Genomic DNA, 15,945 nt, shown 5'->3' on the forward strand with positions numbered 1-15,945 from the left:
GAGCACGTGGGTGAGTAGGAAGAACTGCTCAGCAGGCCTTAGCTGCTGAGCATTTGTTGTGCAGGTGCAGAGAGGACACAGGCGTGGCTGGGGCGGGAGTTCAGGATGAGAACCCTGGGACAGGCTGTAAGATGATCGAACCAGGTTTGTTTATTTATTTATTTTTTTTGGAGGTATAACGACATACAGTAAAATGCACAGATACGAAGTGTAGAATAAGTTTTGATAAATGTCTACATATGTGTAACCACCCCCACCTCAGTTTTTTAATATATATGTTTCTTTTTAAGTTTGAGTTTCCCGTGCCTGCAGAGTGTAAGTTTAAGCGGCCTCACAGGCAAGAAGCTATATGCACCTGAAGTGAACGGGAGCACGGGCTGGAACAGTAGATCGTAGATCGTAAAGTTATCTGGAGCGAAGGCGGTAAAAGTCTTGTGAGCAAATGAACACTGGTGCAGGAAGGGATAAACGGAGAACAGAAAGTTCCAACCTTTGAAATTTTTGAAGTGCTTGTGCCCTGCACACTGAGGATCTTATTTGTCGTACAAATAGGGCAAATCTTATTTACCCTATACATTTCTGAGGCCTTCCACCTCATATCTCTTAAGAGAGAAAACTTTTTTTTTCTGACTTAGCTGTTGCCAAAGTCGGCTCTATCAAATCTGGTGCGCCTCTCTGGGCGAAAGGGAGCTAGAAGACCCCGTAGGGTGGTTTGCACCTCCTCCAAGCATGCAAGCATGGCTCTGCTCTTGACCTGGGGAGTCCAGCTTCCTCGGTGCAACGTGCTTTGGCAACCGGGTCTTGGCGCCTCCGAGAGCGGGGGGAGGGGTGCCCACGATTCCCAGGCCGCTCTGTACCTCCCGGTGGGCTTGCAGGGACCCTGCAGCAAAGCCCTGGATGTTTGCAGCCGGTGCAAGTTTGCAAGCAGCTGGAGAGCGGTGGCTGGAGTCGGGGGGCGGTGGGCGTGGCCACGCTCCCTCCCAGGCAGTCCCGGGAATGTTCTGAAAAGTATCCAAAAGTTCTGCGTCGCGCGCGCGCGCGCCAAAAGAAAAGGCACAACCCCCCACCACTCCGGGCGTGGCGTGTCCAGACCTCGCCACTCCAGCTGCAACTTCGGCTGCAGCGTACACGTCTCCTGCGCCTCCTCCTCCCGAGCCTCGCTGTCCGTCGGGTTCATACCTCGCAGCAATCACCAGGCGAGAGAGGCGGCCAGAGTGCTCGCACTTCTCCTAGGGGCACCATGCCCAACGACGAGGCATTCAGCAAGCCCTCTACACCGTCGGAAGCCCCTCACGCCCCCGGGGCACCGCCGCAGGGCAAAGCCGGGGGCTTTGGCAAAGCGTCTGGGGCGCTAGTGGGGGCGGCCGGCGGTTCGAGCGCCGGGGGCAGCAGCGGCGGAGGCGGCTCCAGCTCCGGGGCGTCGAGCCTGGGTGCCGGGAGCAAGAAGTCCCCACGGCTGCCCAAGTGCGCACGCTGCAGGAACCACGGCTACGCGTCGCCGCTCAAGGGCCACAAGCGCTTCTGCATGTGGCGGGACTGCCAGTGCAAGAAGTGCAACCTGATCGCCGAGAGGCAGCGCGTGATGGCCGCGCAGGTGGGTGCGGGCGTCCGGGAGCCGGGGTTCAGCCCTAGTTTTTTTTTTTTTTTTTTTTTTAGATGGAGTCTAGCTCTGTTGCCCCAGGCTGGACTGTAGTGGCGCGATCTCGGCGCACTGCAACCTCAGCTTCCTGGGTTCAAGCAATTTTCCTGTCTCAGCCTCCCAAGTAGCTGGGACTCCAGGCGCACGCCACCCACCATGCCCGGCTAATTTTTGTATTTTTAGTAGAGATGGGGGTTTCACCATATTGGTCAGACTGGTTTCCAACTCCTGACCTCAGGTGATCCACCCGCCTCGGCCTCCCAAAGTGCTGGGATTACAGGCGTGGGCCACCGCTCCCGGCCTGGCCCGAGTTTTTTGGATGAAGTCCCCCCAGCATGGCCGTCGCCATGTGGGTCCTGGGTTGTGGAGAGACGCCGCGGTACTTGCCGACGGCCGCGGCGCTTGGGGTCCTGGGCTCCCGGCCACGCTACAACGCCAGTCTGGGAGGGCCAGAGACGTGTCTCTGATCCCGCCCACCGGGCAGAGTTGCGGGCTTCGCTGGGCTCGGGGTTCCATACGATCTCTGACCCTGCCTTTCAGCGAAGTTTCGGGGTTAGCCTGTACGGGAGTCCATGGGATCTCTAACTCGCTCCGCTGAAGAGAGTCGCGGGGCTTCTCTGTGCTCCCGGGTCCCTGAGATCCCTGATCCCGCTCTCAGGGCAGGGAATTTCGGGGTTCGCCTCTCTGGGCTTCCCCGCGATCCCAGAGCCCGCGCTCCAACAGAGCTGGCAGGGTTGGTTGGTCTAGAGGAGTCTTCAGGATCTTCGCTTCGGCCCTCCGAAGTGAGGGTAGTAGGGAGGGTTCGACTGACTCCAAGGGAATCCCCGGGATCTCTAGCCCCACTCTCCCAGCAGAGTATTGCGGAATTCTCTCCGCTTCAGGGTCCCAAGATCTCCGACCGTGCCTTGGGAGCTGAGGGTTTCGGGGTTCGATTTCATCGAGCGCCCCCAGAATCCCTGACTCTGCCCCTTTGCTGAGTTGCACTTAAATAAGAAAGGATCTTGGAGGGCGCCAGTGCTGGCCGCTCGGTTGGGGGAAAGGGAGACTCGGCCCGGCTGCTGCTTACCAGGGTAACCTGTCGGAAAGCCTTGTTTGTCTTTCTGGAAAAGTCGCTGCAGTGGACGCGCGTTGCGTGGTCTTCCCTGAGCGCCTGACGCACTTTTTATCTTTGTCCCGCGTGGATGGAGGCTGAGCGTCTCAGCCATTTTGAGAACTCTGGAAATTTTATTAGCGTTTTAAAATTTGCATTCTCGACCGAAGATTAAAGTGCAAATTCTTTGAATATGTTTTAAAGCACGCTTACGAATTTAAAAAAATGTGCGCAGGTGGGAAAAAGCGCGCTAGGGTTTGAGATTTTTGTCCGTCTGTGGTTTTGTTTTTTTAAAGGTTCCTAAGTCGGCTAGTAATTTAACATTTTAACGGAAAGTTAATGTCGTTAGTATTCTAAAAGGATTTTTAGAAGGCAGTAATCTACGATATTTCCAGCTAAAAGTTGTTTCATCTTTTTAAGACAGGTTATTTAAAATGAAAAGATAACAAAGAAATGTTTGCTAACGATGTGCTACTTTTGATTAGGAACGTGTAAATATCCTCCATTGAAAACAAATGCCCGAAGGTTATATGCTTTTATGTAATACTTTAGATTTTTACAAATGTGTTTTATACTAAACCTGTTTTGACTTCACAGATGGCGAGTGCAATCATGAAAATAGATATTGTTTTGCTTAATTTCTTAATAGACATTTTAAGCTTAATCTATAGTGGATGAAAAGAATACACTGGGTGTGGCAATAAAATGCGTCACAATGAGTTTACTGAAAAAAATTAATGGACTTTTAAATTACACTGGGTAGAAAAATAAACATTTAGTCGTTGGCTTAAATATTTAGTGTGGAGAACATGATTGGGGGATTTCTCAAAATGTAGTAAAAATATTCTAGTAGAGAAATTAATTTGGAATAATCTTTATTAGTAGAGGAGGCTGCTTACACCGTTAAAAACAAAAGCAACTCAAGGTCACTTAGAATGGGAAACTTCAGTATTTTTTTCTACACCAGAATGTGTGTACTGTGTCAGATGAATCCTTAAAAATCTGTAAAACAACTACTTTTGAGTCATTTTTAAATAGTTTGATTTTATATATGATTCTAAAATAATCGTATAGTTGCATTTTTAATCAACTGTTATCCCCTTTCCTTTTTATATAATATTTCCTAAGAAACATTGAGAGAAGGTCCTTAGCGAGATACCTGAGCATTTTGGATATGCATCGGGTTTGTGTAAATAAGGATGTGAGTATGCACTGACATACTTCAGAGGTTTGCAGGGGTTTAAAACTTCTTTCTGGTCAGATTCATTGATGTTCTCTTTCTAAGCCTCTTGGTTAGTAATAGGAAATTCAAGCTTAATTATTTAATCTTAAGTCATTAATTATTTAAGGTCAATTTTTCTAAGTCGAAGACTATTTTTGGCTATGAGGAAAAATTACTTCCCAATTAATCAGCTTTCTGTGTTTGGACTGTAGTTTTCCTAAAGCAACATATAAATTGTAGTTGTTTTTTCTTCCTTCCTTTTTTTTTTTTAGACTGGAGTCTCGCTCTGTCCCCCAGGCTGGAGTGCAGTGACTTGATCTTGGCTTACTGCAACCTCCGCCTCCCGGATTCAAGTGATTCTTCTGCCACAGCCTCCCGAGTAGCTGAGACTACAGGCACCTGCCACCACACCCGGCTGATTTTTGTATTTTTAGTAGAGACGGGATTTCACCATATTGGCCAGGCTGGTCTCAAACTCCTGACCTCAGGTGATCCACCCGCCTCAGCCTCCCACAGTGCTGGGATTGCAGGTGTGAGCCACTGCGCCTGGCCTGTAGTTGAGTTGTAATCTAACGTTTTGATTTTACCTTTGGCTTATATTTGGGCAGCTCTGCGGTGCTGGGGCTTCACTGTCATTTCATGAGCACCATACCTTAGTCAGTTTCAACAGAAAGGCTTTTTACATGCAGTAAGTAAAAATACAGTTAATTTTCTTTAAACCTATTTTTTAAATCTTATTTATTTATTTATTTTGAGAAGGAGTCTTGCTCCATCACCCAGGCTGGAGTGCAGTGGCTTGATTTCGGCTCACTGCAACCTCCGCCTCCTGGATTCAAGTAATTCTCCTTTATACCTCCTGAGTAGCTGGGATTACCGGCGCATGCTACCACACCTGGCTAATTTTTGTATTTTTAGTAGACGGGGTTTCACCATATTGGTCAGGCTGGTCTGGAGCTGCTGACCTCAGGTGTTACCCCTGCCTTGGCCTCCCGAAGTGATGGGATTACAGGTGTGAGCCACCCCACCTGGCCTTTTTTCAATCTTTAACAATGTTAATTAAAAGAAGATAAATTGAAGAGGGACCATGAAGAGTATGTCAGGTCCTTTCCAGTCTCCAGTTCTGACTCTCCTTTCGTCTGTCTGGAATATCACACACCTGTCTTCACCCTTCCTCCCTGCCTTCTGCCTCTTCTGCCTTCAGGGACTTCAACGCCAGATTCCAGTCCCTTTCTCCACTGCTTCTCCCACATGCTCCCTCCACCCCAGGAAACAGGGCTCTCCAGGCTTTCCTAAGCAGCTCCTGCCTTTCCTGTCCACCCTGTTCCGTATTGTTCCAGTATGTTCTGCCCCTTCATCCTTGCCTGTCCAAGCCCTCCTCATCCTATTCTTCAATGCTCTGTCCAAATACTACTGCTGGCTGATATTAACGTGTTAAAGACATTTCTCTCTCTTTCTTCTGTAGGAGTGAAAGGTACTTTCTTCTTTTTTTTTTTTTTTTTTTTTTTTTTTTTTTTTTTTTTTTGCTGAGAAGAATGTATATTCTGTTGATTTGGAGTAGAGAGTGAAAGGTACTTTCTTCTGTGTACCACTCTTGTGGTGTTTGTCACAGTTTGCCTTGTGTTGTAGTGGCATGTTTGCTTGCCTCCTGTTTCACCTTTTTTAAAATTTTTTTTTGGAGACATAGTCTTGCTTTGTTGCCTAGGCTGAAGTGAAGTGTTGCTATCTCGGCTCACTGCAACCTCTGCCTCCTGCGTTTAAGCGATTCTCCTGCCTCAGCCTCCCGAGTAGCTGGGACTACAGGTGGGCCAATATGCCCGGCTAATTTTTGTATTTTTTTTTTAGTGAAGATGGGGTTTCACCATGTTGGCCAGGCTGATCTCAAACTCCTGACCTTCAGTGATCGGCCCACCTGTGCCTCCATGGCAAAAGTGCTGGGATTACAGATGTTAACCACCATTCTTGGCCCTGTTTCATTTGTTAAACTGTAAGTAATGTAGGATCCAATCTACTCTTACTGGTCCCTGTTTTTAGTACAGTGGCCTTTTACAAGTTTGTGGAATGAAGGAGTGAGTGATCCCATTTTCCTTCCTAATCTGTCAGTGCTTCTGACCCATTCTGCTCTTCAGATTGTACTCCTTCACTTGGCTGACTACAGTTTTTTCCTGATCCTCCCTAGCCAACCTTATTCTACACAATGATTTGTTTAACAAGCTTTTCTGTTTGTTAAGAGACTGGGTCTTACTCTGTCTCCTAGGCTGTAGTGCAGTGGCTCGATCATAGCCCACGGCAGCCTCAAACTCCTGGGCTTAAGTGATTCTCCTGCCTTAGGCTCCTGAGTAGCTGGGATTCCAGGCATGTGCCACCATATCTGACAACAAGCATTTTTTGAGCACCTACTGTCTGGCTTATAAAACTGTTTCTAGGCTTTGCATATCATAGTTACCTGGGTGGGTTTAAGAAGAAATGGGAGATTTTCAGACCTCACCTCCAGAGCTAGTGAATCGTGGTGTCTGGGATGGGTGGGGCTTCTGTGCTTTGGCAAAGCTGATTCTGGAGTGCTGGAAGATAACTCATTGTCGTGTGCTTCCAGGTGGCCCTGAGAAGGCAGCAGGCCCAGGAGGAGGAATTGGGCATCAGCCACCCCATCCCACTGCCTAGTGCAGCCGAGCTACTTGTCAAAAGAGAGAACAATGGCAGCAACCCGTGCCTCATGACTGAGAGCAGTGGCCCCTCTCAGCCACCACCAGCCAGTGTCCCCACCACTGCAGCTTCAGGTAATCTGGGGGCGCTGGGGTTCACATGGAGACTGGGCATGAGGGAGGAAGAAGGGCTGCAGCCACAGAAACAGGACTCCCCTGAGCTACATACAGTGTTTAGAGCTTAGAGGATTTTGTAAAGGATTCTCCCTCTGAAGGTCTGTTTTTGCCTGCATCACAAAGGCAGGGGCCATGAATTCTAGAAATGCAGGTTCAACTCTTTCCTGTTGAATATTAGTCAAGACTGAATCTGGACAGGGAATGATGTCAGAGAGAGGTGAGTTTGTTCAGATTTCATCTCAGTCCACCCCTTCATTTTCCAGTCATCCTTGTGGGAACTAAATGTCCTTGTTTCCTAAAACTAGACGTTCACTTCTCCACTGCATCCATTTGGGGAAAGTGTCTAGAAAGGCCAAATCCTAGTGTCAGATTTGAATGAGCACTGGGAAGTAACACAAAGGCAGGCCACATTGGCTTGAATTCTCTCCCCTGGGTGCTAAGGAGGAGTGTGTGCTTTTTACACATGTGAAACCTGAGCCATAGGCAGTTACGGGATTGCCAAGTTTACTGAATTAGAAAGTATCTGAATGAGTTTATCTGTCTCCAAAGCTCAATACTCAATGTGCTTACTGCACTAGGTCTCTAAATTACAGGGGTCTGGAGTAAAGTACAGGGGTCTGTTCCAGTATGGAAGCCCCCAGCCACATGTGGCTATTTAAATTTAAATTCATTACAATGAAATAAATGAAAACATTCAGTTTCTTCATTGCACTAGCCACATTTCGTGTGCTCAGTAGCCACATACAGCTCAGGGCTACCATATTGGATAATGCATTTCTGTCTCTTAGAAAATCTAATTTGATGGCACTGGTCTAGAATGTGGGAGCTATAAGACATCCACCAAATAAAGACCTGTGGAATCTTGTTGTTCCTGGCAATTAAATACACATACTATAATTCACAGAATATCTGTAAATGTCTTTAAAGTGTTCTAAGCTCCATGAAATACAGCCTAGCAGTGTGATAATCACCTTGACTAAGCTTTCATGAATTACTCAGTTTGCTGGGCTTAACCACTGTGTACTAAAGTCACACAACTGTGTATCATTAACTAGCTGTGCAACTTTGGAGAGTTACTTAAGCTCTCTGGGCCATTTTTTTCCTCTTGTCAAAAATGAGGGAAAGGGTTCCTGAGGGTCTTAAAGATCTTATGAATCTTGGCCATTATTAAAAAGGAAGTTAAGCAGAAAAGAAGTTAAAAAAGAAGTTAAGCACCAAAGAAAGCAGGAAGGTGTGTCTGTGTCTGTCTCTGTGTATTTTACTGAAGTTATTGACTATGTAATTAACAGAGGTCAAGATACTCTTTTTTCTTTGCTTGGATTGGCTGCTCAATAGTATGTCTTTATAATAGTTTTCTTTTCTTTTCTTTTCTTTTGAGATGGAGTCTCGCTCTGTTGCCAGGCTGGAGTGCAGTGGTGTGATCTTGGCTCACTGCAACCTCCACCTCCTCGGTTCAAATGATTCTCCTGTCTCAGCCTCCTGAGTAGCTAGGACTACAGACGCCTGCCACCACACCTGACTAATTTTTGTATTTTTTAGTAGAAATTGAGTTTTCCATGTTGGCCAGGCTGGCCTTGAACTCCTGATCTCAAGTGATCCACCCACCTCAGCCTCCCAAAGTGCTGGGATTACAGGCGTGAGCTGCCGTGCCCAGCCAAAACTTTGCTTTTCATAGAAAGGAAGGAGTATATCAGAAATATGATCTTTACGCTTTAAGATTTTAAGATGTGTCCAAGGTTTAGTGACTAAATGATACAGGGCTGATCTGGTGGATTTAGTTGTGGGGCTGAGATGAGAAATGGGATGTGTCACATGAGTAAAGACGGCAAGTCCCAGTGCCAGGTTTTCCGTAGGGGAGTAGCTCATTTGATTTTCACAAACGTCTCAGGAGGTAGGAATTATCCTCATTTACAGATAGGAAAACTGAGGCTTAGTAAATGGTAAGGAGGCTGCCACAGAATGGAGCTGGCTGGGCTAGGATTTATTCCAGGCCTGTCTGGTTCCAAAACCCATGGATTTCCCACTCGACTGGGACCAGTTGTCATGTTTCCTTGAAAAATGGACACTTTTATGATTGTTTAGAGGCTGTGGTCTAATCCTCAGAGCAACTTAGGGCTGGTGGACAGTTAGCAACAATGTTAGGGGGAAAGTTCCTGCCATTCTATCTTGGCACAGAAGACAGCAGCCGTGGATCTTCACAGGAAGAAATACAGGGAAAGGCCAGTGATGGATCAGTGTCAGTGCTGGATGTGGCATGATATCACAGTTTGATTATAAACCCTAAGATAGTAGAGCTTTGGAGAAGGACTTTAGGTTGTGCAGAGTTCAGAACGACTCTCACAAGGGTGTTTCAGAGTGGTGATAGGGAAAGTTACAAAAGGAAGCAGTAGCGGGGCAAGATGGAGGGTTCAGGGTCAAGGAGGATTTTACCAGAGTCCCTTTCTCACCTGTGGAGTTGACAGACCTTGCAGTCATTCTACAGCCTTGAACTAGCACTCATAGGGAAGGGGAATGTGGAAGCCTACAGTGTGCTGTGCTCATTTGCTCAGGCACAGGTGGGCAAGTATGGCTCCGGGGGAGCCTTTACCTTCTGAGGACGATGGGCTCACACTCTCTCTCTTTTTTTTTTTTTTTTTTTTTTTTTGAGACGGAGTTTTGCTCCTGTTGCCCAGGCCGGAGGGCAATGGCACAATTTTGGCTCACTGCAAACTCCGCCTCCCAGGTTCAAGCGAATCTCCTGCCTCAGCCTTTCAAGTAGCTGGGATTACAGGCATGCGCCACCTGGCTAGTTTTGTATTTTTAGTAGAGACGGGGTTTCCTCCATGTTGGTCAGGCTGGTCTCGAACTCCTGACCTCAGGTGATCCACCCGCCTCAGCCTCCCAAAGTTCTGGGGTTACAGGCGTGAGCCACCACGCCCAGCCCACAATAGGTTCTCTGCTAACCAGCTCATCTCTGTAGGGCAGGAGCCACAGGTTGCTGTCATTCATGGGATTTGCTACCAGACCTCCTGAGTGGGGATTGATAACTTCTGGACTGGGTTAGGATGTGAGCAAGAGGGATATTGAAATGCCAGCAGAATTAAACTACATAAATATAGAGACAGAAAGATGGAGTGTGGGAGTGTAGGGGAGAGAGAAAAAAACAGACAGACTGACTGTGGAGCGTCCTGAAGCTTGTATGCAGCAAAGGGAGCTTAACTTCTTCGATAGCTTCCCACTAACAAATACATAGCTTATATTCATTTTTCAGAGATTGGCTTTACTTAAAATAATTTCATGCGGGTAAATGGTAAACATGTATAGTGGAGTACAAAAATATATTCCATAAAAGATCGTTGTTCTTCTAACCCCAACCTACAGCTCTCTTTGTCATTCCAGGATGACTTACTACATGTACAGATGTATGTGTCTGTTTATCCTTTTCATATGTACATGTAAAATATTCACATAATTAATATAGTGGAAGTGTATTGTTCCTACTTGTGTCTAATTAGCTTTTTTCATTTACTACAGCTGAGAATTTTTAGTGACCTAGAATTCCACTGTATAGATGTGGAAGGCCAGCCAGGCACAATGGCTCATGCCTGTAATCCCAGCACTTTGGGAGGCCGAGGCGGGCGGATCACCTGAGGTCAGGAGTTCTAGACCAGCCTGGTCAACATGGGGAAACCCTGTCTCTACTGAAAATATAAAAATTAGCCAGGCGTGGTGGCACACGCCTGTAATCCCAGTTACTTGGGAGGCTGAGGCAGGAGAATCTCTTGAACCTGGGAGGTGGAGGTTGCAGTGAGCCGAGATTGTGTCATTGCACTCCAGCCTGGGCGATAGAGTGAGACTCTGTCTCAAAAAAAAAAAAAAAGAAAGAAAGAAAAATAGGTGTGGAAGGCTACGATTTGAAGTTATGCAGTGAGAGGTGGAAGTTGTAGGAGTTGTCATGGAGTAGTAAAACCTAGCAACCCGGCCCACCTTGGGGCAAGTTACTAACTTTCTACTTTCTGATACCTGGTGTCTAGTGTTTACTAGGTCAGTAGCTTAGTGAAATTTAGTTGACTTTTATTTATTTATTTATTTTTTGAGACAGAGTCTCACTCTATCGCCCAGACTCAAGTGCAGTGGCGCAATCTTGGCTCACTGCAACCTCCACTTCCTGGGCTCAGACGATTCTCTCACCTCAGCCTCTTGAGTAGCTGAGATTACAGGTGTGCACGGTAATGCCCAGCTAATTTTTGTACTTTTAGTAGAGACAGGGTTTCACCATGTTGGTCAGGCTGGTCTCAAACGCCTGACCTCAAGTGATCTGCCCGCCTCAGCCTCCCAGAGTGCTGAGATTACAGGCGTGAGCCACTGCATCCGGCCTTAGTAGACTTTAAAGTCCTTGAAGTTTCTTAGTTATCTCCTTTGGGCTCCCAAAAGGGCCAAAAGTGAAGAAGAAAAGTGCTCAAGAATTATTGCCAAGATTATTGGCCAAATTCTGAGGATACTTAGAAGGAAATTAAGTATTGTTTCATTTATTGGAGAAACTGGCCTCTCTGAGGAAGATAACATATATTGGAAGAAAACCTCTAAAATCTTGAGCCAAAGATTGGCTAAGACTGACCAGATTAACTGGATAGTCTTTGAATAACAAGTATAAAATATTTTTGTTGTTATTTTCTTATATGACTGTGGGTATTACTGTGGAAAGAAATAGCCTTTTGAAGAAATTCTGCTTATTGCTGTTGCTGTTGCTTGTGCTATCAGGATCAGTTGTTAACAGTATACTTTTTTTTTTTTTTTTTGAGACAGTCTCACTCTGTTGCTCAGGCTGGAGTGCTGTGGCACGATCCCAGCTCACTGCAGCCTCCGCCTCCCGGGTTCAAGAGATTCTGGTACCTAAGCGTCTTGAGTAACTGGGATTATAGGCACTTGCCACTACCCATTTTTTGTATTTTAGTAGAGAAGGGGTTTCACCATGTTGGCCAGGCTGGTCTTGAACTCTTGACCTCAAGTTATCCTCCTGCCTCGGCCTCCCAAAGTCCTGGGATTACAGGTGTGAGCTACTGTGCCCAGCCGCAGATACGCTATCGATAAGCAAATATTTTATTCCCAGCCATTTTTGGAGTATTCAGGAAAAAAAAATAGATAAACGTTTTTGGCTATAAATGACAAAGAATTAATGGCAAATTTAAATTTTTTTCCTGTGGTTTCATTTTTTGAACTTTGGCATAAAATGTACTTTTTTTTTTTCAAAAGTTATTAGCTGACTTAAATCTCAGGTCTTCTTCCGCTTTGTAAATTTAGGCTCCTCTTTGTTTGTTTTATTTAATATTCTACTTTTTATTTAACTTCCCATGTTCCTATAGAATCCTGTTTGACACAGTGCTTATGCTAGGGTCTGCATAGTTCTCTGCCTCTCCTTTTCTGTGCAGAAACTGTCAGATGAAGGGTTGCATTGTAGATAATTCACTTCTGCTTGTGTGCCCTGTGTAAGGACCTGAATGTTATCTCTCTTGGGGCCCTCCCTTTTGGAGCACCGGGGACTTCCATCCACACTCACATTCACCCTCCCCCAGATCAAACCACCTTGGGCCCCCCTGGGCAGCTCCAGCCTCTTCCGTGGCTCGTGGCCCAGTTTCAATCACCTTTCCCCTGTTAGGAGGGTCAGTCAGGTCTATGTCTCATATTGAAGGGGCCTTTCCTTCACTTTTATTCAGCAGTTACTCCACTTGGAGAGCATACAGCGAGAGAGCGCATGCCAGTTGGGAAACACATTGTGTTGTATGTTTAAGTGCTTGAAAGTTCATAAAACATGAAATGTGTTCGTTTGAAAATGGAATAGTGTCCCATGCAGTTTTTACAAGTAAGAGATATGGCTGGTGAATTCACAGTGGAAGCTACTGAGTTGTTTAAATTAAAAACACTTTTTTAGAGCAGTTTTAGGTTCACAGCAAAATGGAGAGGAAGGTACAGAGATTTTTTTATATACTCCCTGCCCCCACACATGCAGAGCCTCTCCCATGTTACCAGCATCCCCCATCAGAGTGGTGTATTGGCTAGCATCGATGAACTTACGTTGATGCATCATTGTCATCCAGAATCCGTAGTTTGCATAGGGGTTTGCTCTCGTTGATGTACTTTTTATGGGTTTGGACAAATGTATAATAACATGTGTCCACCATTGTAGTATTCAGAGCATTGCCACTGTCCTAAAAAATCTCTGTGAGGTTATTTAAATTTAAGATAGCATTTTAAACATTTTAGAGTTTTTTGCAAATTTTTATTTTATTTTAAATTTTTATTTATTTAATTATTATTATTTTTTTTTTGAGACGAAGTCTTGCTCTTGTTGCCCATGCTGGGTTGCAGTGGTGCGATCTTGGCTCACTGCAACCTCTGCCTCCCAGGTTTAAGGGATTTTCCTGTCTCAGCCTGCTGAGTAGCTGGGATTACAGGCATGCGCCACCACACCTGGCTAATTTTTGTATTTTAAATTAGCCACTGCCACTAATTTTTACATTTTTGGTAGAGGCAGAGTTTCACCATGTTGGCCAAGTTGGTCTCAAACTCCTGACCTCAGGTGCTCCGCCCACCTCGGCCTCCCGAAATGCTGGGATTACAGGCATGAGTCACCAGGACTGACCATTATTATTTATTTAGAGACAGGGTCTCATTCTGTCTCCCAGGCTGGAGTGTAGTGGCTCCATCATGGCTCACTGCATCCTCCAACTCCTAGGCTCAAGCAATTTTCCTTCCTCAGCCTCCTGAGCAGTTAGGACTACAGGTGCACACTATCATGCCTGGCTAATTTAAACATTTTTTCGTTTTGTGGAGACAGGGTCTCGCTTTGTTGCCCAGGCTGGTCTTGAACTCCTGGCTTCAAGCAGCCAGGAGTTGAACTCCTGCTTCAGCTCCCAAAGTGCTAGGGTTACAGGTGTGAGCCTACACACTAAGGCCTTTTTTTTTTTTTTAAATTTTTCAAGACACAGAGGTTCGTTCTGTTGCCCAGGCTGGAATGCAGTGGCACAATCATAGCTCACCGTAGCCTCAAACTCCTGGACTCAAGTAATCCTCCTGCCTCAGCCTCCCAAGTAGCTGGGACTACAGGTGTGCTACATGTTCAGCTAATTTTTTTTTTTTTTTTTTTTTTGAAACAGAATCTCAATCTTGCCCAGGTTGGAGTGCAGTGGCCTGATGTTGGCTCACTGCACCCTCCACCTCCCAGGTCAAGTGATTCTCATGCCTCAGCCTCCTGAGTAGCTGGGACTACAGGCGCATGCGACCATGCCCGGCTAATTTTTGTATTTTTTCTAGAGACAGGGTTTTGCCATGTTGGCCAGGCTGGTCTTATCTTTGGAGTTTTCTTATGTTGTGAAGAAGGCAATACTTTATTCAAATAAGCAATAAAAGTGTTTTATACAAATTGGAGTGGGAATTTATTTTTGAAAGATTTTGGCCACTTAAGTGAAATGAGATCCATTTGATTTTAGACAGCTTTCAATTACAGCTAGAATGGGAAATGAGATTAGATTAAGAAAAAGGTTTTCCGATAAAAACATTCCCAAATTTTACTTTCAAATAAAACAAATTTTCAGAGTTTCTAGCAAAACAAAACTCCTTAAACTGAAGCAGTAGAGGCAGAAATGAAAGAAAACACTTAAAATTAATGGGACTGGTGGGGTTTTTTTTGTTGTTCATTTGTTTTTGTATTTATTTATTTATTTTGTTTATTTACTTTGAGGCAGAGTCTCGCTCTGTCGCCCAGGCTAGAGTGCAGTGGCGCGATCTCGGCTCACTTCAAGCTCTGCCTCCTGGGTTCACGCCATTCTCCTGCCTCAGCCTCTCAAGTAGCTGGGACTACATCTGCCCGCCACCACACCCAGATAATTTTTTGTTTTTGTATTTTTAGTAGAAACAGGGTTTCACTGTGTTAGCCAGGATGCTCGATCTCCTGACCTCCTGATCTGCCTGCTTCAGCCTCCCAAAGTGCTGAGATTACAGAGTTGAACCACCGTGCCCGGCCAGGGACTGAGGGTTTTGATAGCCCATTTTAGATAGTGTCTCAATTTTGTTTATCTCAGGGATAGTCTTTGCTTATATGTCAAGTATAGCAGTTTAATTGGTCAGATAGAAACTTTTTGTGGAAAGTATTTTAATAAAGCAATTATAAAAAACAGTACACAGGAAGTAACCTACTGGTCTACCTTTGACTAGAAAGGAAGTTTAGAAAACATCTAGAGCCAGGAAACACATAAATACAGGATTAAATTTACAAATAAGTTTTATAACAGCATACCACAGTCACAAGATTCTGGTTTCAGAACGTTTTAGTCACTCCCCATGTACTCTTCACTCCAGCCCTAGACAGACACTAGTATGTTTTCTGTCTCTACAGAGGTGTCTATTCTGGAAATTTTATATAACTGGAACGATAAGATGTGTAACATTTTGTGTCTTCTCTTAGCCTGATGTTTGTAAGTTTATCCACGTCGTAGCACGTATTTTTAATTATTATTGTTCCTTTTTATTACTAAGTAATATTTCATTATATGGATATATGCCACATTATGTTTCTGTTTATCAGCTGATGAACGTCTGGGTTGCTTATGGTTTTCGGCTATTATGAGTAATGTTGCTGTGAACTTGTGCGCACAAGTTTTTGAATGAATATGTGTTTCATTCTCTTGGGTATATATCAAGGAGTGGTGTTACTGAGTTTTTTGGTAACTCTGTCCTTAACATTTTGAGGAACTGCCACACTTTTCCAAAGAGGCTGCACTGTTTTACATTTCTATCAACAGTCTATGAGGGTCCCAGAAAATTCAAACTAAGTTTTTTTTAAGTTACAAGGGAAGATGCCTTTATCCCAGCAAGCCACAGATAATTAAAACCCTGTGAGAGTCTCTCATGGCAAGTTTAGATTATGAAGGATTCTATAGGTTTGCATTTTATTATCAATAGATACATGTTAATAGTCAGGCTGGGTGCAGTGGCTCACACCTGTAATGCCAGTACTTTGGGAGGCCGAGGTGGGTGGATCACCTGAGGTCAGGAGTTCAAAACCTGCCATGGTGACATCTCGTCTCTACCAAAAATACAAAAATTAGCCAGGTGTGGTGGCACATGCCTGTCATCCCAGCTACTCAGGAGGCTGAGGTGGGAGAATTGACTGAGCCCAGGAGGTGGAGGTTGCAGGGAGGTG

The 15,945-nt window shown here is 45.2% G+C and overlaps 1 protein-coding gene across 2 annotated transcripts in view; it reads left to right on the forward strand.

Moving 5' to 3' along the window:
- The first annotated feature begins 1,054 nt into the window (after nt 1-1,054).
- DMRT1 (doublesex and mab-3 related transcription factor 1) overlaps nt 1,055-15,945 on the forward strand; it is a 130,627-nt gene continuing 115,736 nt past the window's right edge. The window contains exons 1-2 of one of the 2 annotated variants that reach the window (XM_010364418.2): nt 1,055-1,594; nt 6,542-6,725. In XM_010364418.2, the coding sequence (XP_010362720.1) occupies nt 1,241-1,594; nt 6,542-6,725 (538 nt within the window). In that variant the 5' untranslated portion in view covers nt 1,055-1,240. Of the gene's footprint in view, nt 1,595-2,758; nt 3,026-6,541; nt 6,726-15,945 lie in introns of those variants that run through there. The other variant, XM_030919864.1, reaches the window with a different exon arrangement.

The sequence above is a fragment of the Rhinopithecus roxellana genome, chromosome 16, assembly GCF_007565055.1.
Source record: "Rhinopithecus roxellana isolate Shanxi Qingling chromosome 16, ASM756505v1, whole genome shotgun sequence".
Taxonomy (NCBI): domain Eukaryota; kingdom Metazoa; phylum Chordata; class Mammalia; order Primates; family Cercopithecidae; genus Rhinopithecus; species Rhinopithecus roxellana.